We start from the raw sequence: 10,238 nt of genomic DNA, 5'->3' as shown, positions 1-10,238 counted from the left end.
CACATTGCTGTATTTGCGGATTTGTGGGTTTAAGAACCCGAATCAAATATACTGTCAATCAGTGTTTTCCAGATATGAACATTGGGCAGCTTCATAAAATACATTCTGTAATTATGTTGATTAAAAACATAATTAATTAAACATTATAATGTTTATCTGCTGCTGCAGACTAGTAACATAACTTCTGAGAGACAGGGCTGAGATATTGTATTTCCCTCCTATACAGATGGGAGGGAAAAAGAAATGGAAAACATTGAAAAGCAGAGGCAGGAGTTGATCTCACATTTCATAATGCAGCCAATAACTAAAGTCTTAATGTTAGAGCATTGATGGGAAGTGCTTAATAACAAAGCATTTAAAACACATTGGATTTGTTTTCTATTCAATCTTATCACTACTTTTTGTAATTTACTATTGACAAAAATGCATTGTATCATGTTTATTAGTTTATGTTTAGTTTATGTAAGAACTAATCTCAAGGGATGGAAATCTAATATGTAGTGAAACTACATGAATATTAAATATTAGGCTATCTATTCGTTTGTGTGTTGTATCAGATCAATACATTTGCTGTTTCGGTTCAGAGCTCACTGCTCATAGCATCAGGTGAAGGTAGAAACTATCTGGTGAACATAATGGAACAGATATTTCCCCTCAGAAGTTGGTGGGGACCAAAAACAGAGCTAAAAGAGTGAGCAATGAACCAGAGTTTGCCAGGTGACCTGAAACATTGCAAATGAATGATCAATAACTACTGGATGTGTATGTATGCAACTGTTGGGTTTCTCTTTTTGATGTGTGTTGTGGTTTGGCATCATACAAAGGAAAATGAATTGATTTGAATTGACTTGAGCTTGTTGAATCTTAAAAAGAAGCACACAACATGTACTATTTTGTTCTTTACCATTTGTGATGCCACGAAATGCCAACAAATGCCATCTGTCGTCAATGCATTTTTCACAACTGCGTGGCAGAGATCTGAGACCGTGTTGCTCTCGCACACGACTGGGATCCTCAGCAGGAGATCCCCGGGTGGCAGAATCACTGTGCAAGGATTTTATATTTCTTCTGTGTGTGTCACCCTTTGTGCTGTCAGTCCTTGTCATCATGCTCCTCCCGTAGCGCGCTCGTCTCATTTCTCTCCTTGTGCAAACACACATGGGCTTACAGACCCACACAAACACACACACATTTATTCAGCACCAACTGTCTCTCGAACTCTGAGGAACTGAGTCGACCTCTCTTATGTTGGTATTTCTGCCTCACATGGAGAGTAGTCTGGTGACAGGTGACATGGGAAAAGAGGAGAGTGAGGCGGGTGTGTAGGTGTGCGTGTGTGCGTGCTTGTGAGGTGGAAGATTGATTGACTGTGAAATAAATTGGATGGAATGAAGAGGGGAGGCGATAGAGGACAGATTTGCACTGACAGGCAGAGTGAGAAAAACCCCAATAAATATTAATGTGAAAGGCTAATGAAATGACTTGTTGTTCGTGTTCTCCCTTGTATGCATGCACCAAATCTAAAATTTTGGTCTGGTCTTTGAAATGCAGACGGTTGGATCAATTAAATCTCTGTTTTGTGAAGGCGTGTGTGACAATGAATAGATATTGAAAGAGAAAAGAAGCACAGGCAGGAAGGAAAACTAATGAGCAGAACGGAGCACAGGGACAGATATAGATTTAAAAGGTTTTATGGTAAATAATGAATTGATCAGGAGCAGGATTCCTTACGTTGCGGGATGAATAGAAAGGAGACCTTTTATTTATTTATTGACCCTTTTTCATGTAAATGGAAGCAATGAAAGGAATTAAGTTTATGAGGATATTGGTCAGTGGGTTCTGGATGTCAAACAGCAGAAGATAAAAGCAACGTCTCATTTCCAGCCTGCGGCCATCGATATTCGCAGCTGAAATTACAACTAGCGAGTAGCTAGCGGAATGAATTAATGTTAATTCCATGCTGTAAGATGGACTGAAACATTATCACCAAGTGTCTACATTATGTCACGTTAAAGGCCACAAGAAAGTATTTAGCATCCTCAACAGCTGATGATCATTGAAATAAACAAGTGTCGTTTCTTTTGTACTTCTGTGTAAAGACAGGTCAGAATGTCAGATTAAATATCAGAAAGAAAAATGTAATATCAGTTTGAGCATAATGTAGTTTGGCTGCTTATAATCGTGCATACTTGTTTTTGTATTTCGCTATAGAAAGGATGCTCAACAGACATAATGATTGTAGCTTGTGATACGCTGTAAAATAAAATCTTCGGCTCTTTATGTTCTTGGTTTTGAAGATAAGATAAAAATAAACTCCACCCTCTTAATCTTTTATAGCGTTATCGCTATCACTGCAAATCCTCGCAAACCATGGCTCGATCACTGAACAGGCTGACTGGGCACAGGCCCAGGGTCCTGCTGGGTCAGGGGGGGCCCTGGACATGCAAAACACATTGAGAGATGCAAAAATGTCTAAACAGAGATGGAAAACATATTGAAAGAGATGCAAAATGCCCTCAGATAGATGCAAAACATCTTCAGAGAGATGCAAAACATCGTGGGAAAATGTTCACAGATGCAAAACAACCACAGAGAGACGCACAAACAACATGGCTGCGTGGTTTTGGCTGAAGCTTTATACACCTGTTGTGCCTAGTGAGAGTTGTTGAACGGTCACTGTTCGTGGTGGAGAGGTTTAGCAAAAGATCACGGCTGCACCCTGGTTCGCTGGCTTGCCAGTTTTGGGGGTCGTTCACTTCTGGTATCAGCGAGCCGCAGCTTGGCTGTGTGGGTGGTTGTCATATGTGTAATGGATGTAAGCAGAGGCATGTTTGTGTGTTTCTGGGTGTGCGTTTGGGTCTTGGTGTATTTATAGTCTGTGCACTGTGTCTGCTTTCAGGTCTCTCTGTATGCTCTCTCAGATGTCCCCACAAGGATAGAGCGTGTTTGCAGTAGAAAGAAACCAAGGCAGTCAGGTCATTATTTACATTTGGACAAGAGATAAATAGATAATGAGATCCCGCCTCGTTGGAAAGAGAGCTCTGAGTAATATTTTTGTGTGTGACAAAAAAAGAGGATTTTCCCTGTGTTATGGTACACTTTGAGCTCGGAGGGGCAGTGAGGCAGAAGAGGAGGGTCCTCCGCCCGAGTTTGAGTCATATTGGGAACGAGTCAGAGAACATGCGAGCTGGGACATTATCGAAGAACATTAGAGAGGGAGAGACATGCTGTATCTCCGCTGTGGCTTCGTAGAATGTTAATCACGTATCATTTATTAATGGACAACCCTCTCCGCCGATAAGACATTACGCAACTACACATCTATCTCGCTCCTCTCCTTCACTCCTTCAATCCCTTCTGTAAAGGTTTCTATCTCTTTCCTCCCACGCTGTCGCTAACAGTCAGGTTTTTCTAATTGTGTCATAATTGCTTCTCTCTCGAGTTTCTTTTATTGGCAGGACCAAAATGACCAACATTAAAACAGTACTAAGGAAGCAGCCTGTGCAATATTTAAAATGAAATGTCATGCAAAAGAAGTACTGTCAATGTAAAAAGAAGATAACAATGGGTTTAGACTAAGGCAGCTGGTGGGCCAACTCTAAAATGTTTGGCCCCACAACAAAGGCTAACATTTCCATCAAGACTTTCACGATTTATCATAACTCTTAAAATCACTGTTCGTCATAAGGCTTGTGTAAATCCCAATAAAAATGACCTTGTAACATCTAATAATAGTCAATAATTTGCTTCTTAATAAGTGGCAGTCTAACATAAATCTGACAGAAACCCTGACGATATGAAAACCATGGCCATGACCCTTTTCTCTGGGTTGTGCATCTGTCCGTCCCATTCTTGTGAACGTGATATCTCAAGAGGGCCTTGAGGGAGTTTCTTCAAATTTGGCAGAAATGTTCACTTGGACATAAAGATACTTAGTACATTATTTTTGAATTCCTTTTAAGTCTGCACTACAAATATTCTACATGGATGTAAACTGCAACTGGATTGGTTGGCGGAGGAGGCGGAGCCACCACAAGGTGATATTTCTAGTTTCAGTAAAGATTTTCATGCTCGTATCTTTATATTTGCTTTTTCTTTGTCCACTAGTCTTCATCGCCAAGTTGCGAATCAGAAGTTTATATTTTTGTAGCAGATGTCCAGAGGTTCATGAACATTGTTTTTCCTTCTTTTAAATATTGAACCAACAACACGGCGACTGATGTTTAATAATTTATGGCACAGAGCATGGCGATGTTCACCGCGTCGCTGCTCTGTGTTTGCTTTGAGCATTATGGGTCTTATAGCATGTGTGTGTGTGTGTGTGTGTGTGTGTGTGTATGTGTATGTGGTTCAGAGGATGTTGCAAACATTATGAAAGGGAAGTGCTGCCCCAGGACAAAGCTAGCTGAAGCGTGAAGATAAAAAAAAACTAGTTGAATCACTGTGAGTGTGTGTGTGTGTGTGTGTGTGTGTGTGTGTGGTCAAGCGGTCCATGAAAAAGCAACTAATGTAACGCTGAATTTCCTTGTGTTTACACTGCGACTGTCTGCATCTGTTTGTCTGGAGGCCTCATCTTTCCAATTTGTGACTCCCTATGAGGAGCCACAGCACAAGCAATTGTTTTTTTTCCCTAATTTGCTTCATTTGAAGTGATTCACCACTGAGCTCTTTCCCGACCTTTTTTCCCCCTTCATAGTACTCCTGTGTGCTGTGCCAATGTTGATCTGTGCATAAATTGATGTTAGGATAAGAAGAATTGTTTCCGTCACCTCTTTCCATTTCGGCGTGTTTCCGTTAGGTATGAACCTGCGTGTCTGTGTGGGTGTCTCCATGCAGATGTTCACTCTCTCACCTCCTCGTAGTATTCTTTCCTCCCCTTTTTTCTTCCTCTTTCATTTTTTTGCCCTCTTTATCTGTCGGTTCACGTGGGCCATTCACAGTAAAAGCGTTTGCAGATGTTTTTCGCCAGCAAAGTGCTTTCGTATCTTCATCTCCTCTATCCTCCCATCCTCTATTCCTCCGTCCTCTGGCTGTCCTTTGCTCTTCTCAGATAGGCCACAATTCATTATGCTAATTGGCTTCAGTCCTTCCCAGAACACAAGTAGACCTTGTTCCCCCTCGAATCTATTTTACCTTTCGCCCTCTCTCACGATCTTGAAGTGAGGGACTTGTACGGTCAGACTCCCGCGGGATCAAATAGCCATTTACAATCCTCTCTGCGTTCTCCCCTCTTTCTGTCATCCTCTGTCATCCTTTGCATTTTTTTTCCTCCCTGCAGAGTAAACAGAGCCTCTGTTTGTTCTGCCCTCACCCCTTTCATCTTCCTCCTCACACTCTCTCCACTGTACACATGTATGTGTGTTTTTCCTGCGTGTGTGTTTTGCATCTGCCCAGCAGGATCAGCCTAATGGAGCGTTGCATTGAGGCGCTAAGAAAAGACATCCACGCTAAATCGGATCAGGTCAGATCATGGCAGTGTTTGCTATAAAAGAAGCTGAAAGGAATACCAAGATGTGAGGGAAAGAAATTGAAAAATAAATTTGAGGAAAAAACTAAAATGTCAAATATATCTCCAGTGATGAAGGAGGATAAACGCTGAATATGAATGAGTTTAGGCGAATGGTCTGGCATAGTAAGAGTCACAGTGATGAGTTGGAGCTCAATATCAAAATGAACAGAAACAGCCTTTTGATTATTCTGATATTAAACCTAAGGGAGGATAGATGTGTCAAGATCCATCCATCCATGATGTTGCCATTGGTTAATCGTAAGCGCTTACTTAATATTGGATTAAACATAAGTAAAATCAAACCTGATGGTAAAAATGGCACAGGCCTGCTGAACTGAACTGTTCTCAAACATCTTTGGATTGTTCCTGAAACACCTCCTGAGCAGAGGTTAATCATATTTTCCGTGCACATCTCCCGGTTTATTTATAGAGCTCAGCCTTGTTTGTTAAATTTCCATATTGACCTGAGCTCTCTTCTCTCCCTCCCTTCCTGCCTGCTCGTCCCCCATCCTCCCTCTCCTCCAGGTGGATGGCAAGGTGGTCGATGGCAGCCTGCTGGGAGATGCCAATGGCGTCGAGCCGGCGCCCGGCAGAGTGAAGGACTCTGGGAAGTGGCAGAAGCCGCGGTTCTCTCGGAAAGCGCTCATGAAGTGCTGCCTGGTCAAGTGGATCATCGCCAGCACGCAGCCGCAGGACAAAGGTGAGAGGGGTCAGAAGCGGATCTGGAATCAATGTGGTGAACGCACAACAAATGTAATTAAGAGTGTTTGAATTGATCACCGGACGGACTGGCTGGACCTCTCCTGGCCTCCCGAGGTCCCCGTGGGCACGACTGGCTCATTTGGCTGGGGCAGTTGACCTCAGGGTCAAATACCCAGAGATCATTTAGCTGCACACACTCATTTATCAACCTCGGCTCACCATTCATTTTCTCTACACTGACACACCCCATCTCCTCCTCTGTGCCTTCAATTTTTAACCTGCACAACAGAGTGCATATGCACACAGTCATAGTGGAAAAAACAACTATAGAAGAGCTGAGGTAACACTTTATAATGCAGCCCGCAGTTTACACTGAAACTATTTACAGTGCTCACTGGTTCATACTGGTACTTTAAATGTAGGTACAGTGGAAGAAAACATGGTTATTAGTATTTTTGTAAAGACTTACAGGGTAAAGTACTGGAAAATTGAAGAGGAGGGAACAGCCACACATTATACCTTTATAGATCAGCCATGTTTGACCCTCCGTCATCCATGTTATATTATTACTTGACTTGTTCCCTCTGAAATAATAACAAGGGCGACAACCTCAGCTTTATTTCCCAGCACTTATTTTAAAAGAATTAAAGTGTGAATCACAGTCTGTGTTATATGTTGTTACCTGAACCAAAAGGCTCATCGTTTACCTTTCATGAGTAAGTTTGTTCATTGACTTAGTGTCAGTGCTCCACCCTGTGGTCCGGCTCTGATTGTGCACACAGTTGATCACTTGCCTGCAGGGAGAGGGCGAGTGTTTGTGAAATGACAGCACTCCAAAATCTTGCGTGGTTGGAGTTTATTTCATTGAGGCCAACTTTTTATTCCAGCCTCTACTCATGTTTCATGTCTCACGTGTTTTATTTGGAACTGAGAACAGTTTTAAAGGTTTTGAATGAAGCTCATATTCATGATGAAGCAAACATTACCTCGTTGTTGATGGAGTCACAGTTCAGCATGTAGTGCTGTAAAAACACAAAAACAATAAAAGAAACAAACAATAAAACAGTAGCACAAGTTCTAAAAACCAAACCGTTGAGTTTGCAGCAATGAGTCGGACCTGGTCCTGTGACATACTGGTGATATAATGTAGAAGCAGGGCACAGATGTGCACAGGTGCCTGACCATGCAGCGCTCTATATGTGAGAACAAGAACCCTTGAACCTTGAACTTATGTAGGATGGGTGTGCTGTGAGTCGTCTTTTTGCGCGATCTGGTCAGCAGCCTTGCTGCAGCGTTCTGGACCGTTTGCCGAAGGTCCAGAGACGACTTGCTGAGGCAGGTGAAAAAAGAGAATTACATTGTGTGTCAAGTCGGGCTGATGTAAAAGCGTGATAGAGGTCATCTCCAGCTCAGGTTGTAATACAACAGACTACAACAGTTTTTTAGATGGAAGAATCATGTACGTGGTTTACGATTTGATGCGATGATCACTTAATGCATCGTTTGATCAAAAGTGGATACAAGCTCGATTGTACAGCTGAAGAAAGGAGTCTGAGAAACATTGGACGTGATGCCGTCTGAAGCTGTGGTGAGGAGCTTGGTCCTATCTACATTTAACTGTGAAAAGTTGTTGGCCATCCAGTCCTGTCTTTAAGGTCTGAGTAAGGTTAATCACACACAACAGCAGCGCTGTTATCCATTTGTTCCCCCTCAGAACTTCACCAGACTACTTTTACTTTTACTCCCTGAAAATCCCTGTTGCAAACTGTTTGGATACAACCTTTCTGAGCTGAATGTGGTAGAGATGCTGAGAAACAGGCTTTTGGAGAGTGTGCAGGCGTTGTTGGTCTAGAATCTTTGGGGGAGAGGGATCACTTGCTATGATTCAGGAGAGAACTTCTTGTACCCGTTCTTAGCTGCAAATGTAGTTTTAACTTTCCCTGACACACACACACCAACACAGAGACATGTCAACGGATGTAAATAAGCCTTTTTTAAGTCCTTTGTTGCAAAATCAGCAAAAGATCTCTTTGTGTATGTGAAACAGGAGTACAGTGGGTAAAACAAAACGAGTGAAAGAAGAATGTGGCCGTGATGGGATCTATTTCCTCTCAGTGGTCCTGAGGGAAGAGAGACTCAGCATTGTGTCAGTGGGCAAGCCGTCACCCCGGTAATGGCCAGCAGCTAAAAATAGCAGCGCAGAGATGGATGTGTATCAGAGAGTGTTGGGAGGTCAGTGCTGCTGGTGTTGAAGCAGTTACTGTGGTTTACTTCAGGGATGAGCAGGATAACGGTCCAGTCTGATAGATGGGCCGCTGGACATGGAGTAGTACAGTTGAGGCCTAAAATCACAACCCGAAGAGAGGATGCTTGTGTTAGAGGAGGTTGTGTCTGCAGGTCAAGAAACACAGGGATGTTAATCTGACCTGCTGTGCAACTGAAGATTATTTTTTATAATTGACTAATTGGTCATTCATATTTCTAGGTTATCAATGTCATCCCAGTTGTTCAATTCATGATATATCAATACATTGGAAACTAATTTTGGCAACATGATAATTCAAGAACAATCTTACCACAGGTACGTCATATGGAGCAGGAGACGGTGATCTGATTAGATCTTAGTTTTTCTTCTAACATTTCAATACTAATGAGGTAAAACTTATTTTAAATTTTTTTTTAAATGCTTCAAAGACAAGAGATATTCACTTCTGCAGAAATGTAGAAGCTGTCGAACATACAGCCGCCTGTGCTCGGTAAGTATGTAAAAAGAAAATAATAAAAAATCTGATAGTAAGAAATTACACTTAAAGCAAATTCCACAGCGAAGGGGTATGTGTCAGATAATCAGGCCATTTAAGAGAGGAAGAGGAGAGCTATCAGTGCCTCTAATATAAAAAGTGTAATATGAGACGGATTAGAAATGGAAGCGAGACAAAGTAAAGAGGGAGGGATTTTTTTTCACTGAGCTGTCTGAGGTTCCTACACCGGCTTATATCTGTGACTTTTGTCAGCCGCAGAAAGTGAGATATGACTATGTGCTGCACTGTGGCCTGATGGAGGCTGGAACAGGAGCTGTGTTGGAACAGTGAGATGTGGTTGGTCATGTTGGTTCGTATGAAACAACGGCGACCAGAGCGATTCACTTCACCTCCTCTGAGGCAACGAGGGGTAGAGGAGAGACGGAGAAGAAGAAGAAGAGGAAGAGGAGGAGGAGGAGGAGGAGGAAGAGGAGGGAGGGAAGGAACATCACCTGTAACCAAACTGGGACGCCAGTTTTAAAAAGGAGTGTCGGTCTGAAATCTAAAGGGAAACAAGCAACGTCAGACCAAGGAGTCATCAGGAGGCTGCTTACTTTTTCCAGCAAATTCTTCGGAATTGGAAAAAAGTGGACCATTTTTTTTAAACTTTTGGGTGAATCCTCTCCTGATTTTCTTTTTCTTTAACTTCACAATTTGTGTGCTGTTTTGGCTGGTGTTTTTGTAACACTGTGTGGTGCTGGTGGCCCAGGGGCTCATAGTTTAGAGGAATGAATCCATGCAGGGCAGAGTGTGAAAAGGAGATCACCAAGCTGCTGCGCTGCCTCTTTGGCTTCATCACTGGAACACTAGTTCGAGGTATTTTCTCTGGAAACTGTGTTTATGTGTCTGTCCACACTGTGCGTTCTTTTACTGGCCTCACATGTTTACGGTTTATAAATGTTATCATTACTGTTATCTCCAGTGCAGTGTTCGTTCATTGGATACATATATACAAGTACTATACTTAAATGCATTTTTGAGGTACTTGTACCTAGCTTGAGTATTTCCATCACAATTTTACATTATGTGCCTTGAGGTGCATGATGTGTAACTTTGCCTTGACTTTTCTTTTTTGGCTTCAGATGCAATAACTGCTTCTTCCGTTTGACCTCGACCATCGTTGAAGTAATCTTTGATTGATTTTGTCCAATCAGTGGAACCTTTTCCAAATCAGGATTTCCATTTTCCTTTTTTGCGAGTCTGTCATTCTTGAGTTAGTCCGTGCG

At 42.2% G+C, this 10,238-nt stretch overlaps 1 protein-coding gene across 2 annotated transcripts in view; it reads left to right on the top strand.

Moving 5' to 3' along the window:
- Positions 1-10,238, top strand: part of LOC118313696 (calsenilin-like) — a 31,141-nt gene that overhangs the window by 3,483 nt on the left and 17,420 nt on the right. For both annotated transcript variants that reach the window (XM_035639388.2, XM_035639387.2), the window contains exon 2: positions 6,035-6,209. In XM_035639388.2, coding sequence (XP_035495281.1) covers positions 6,035-6,209 — 175 coding nt within the window. The remainder of the gene's footprint in view (positions 1-6,034; positions 6,210-10,238) is intronic.

The sequence above is a fragment of the Scophthalmus maximus genome, chromosome 19, assembly GCF_022379125.1.
Source record: "Scophthalmus maximus strain ysfricsl-2021 chromosome 19, ASM2237912v1, whole genome shotgun sequence".
Classification (NCBI taxonomy): domain Eukaryota; kingdom Metazoa; phylum Chordata; class Actinopteri; order Pleuronectiformes; family Scophthalmidae; genus Scophthalmus; species Scophthalmus maximus.
The sequence above is the reverse complement of the archived record's forward strand: the minus strand, read 5'-3'. Positions and strand labels throughout refer to the sequence as shown.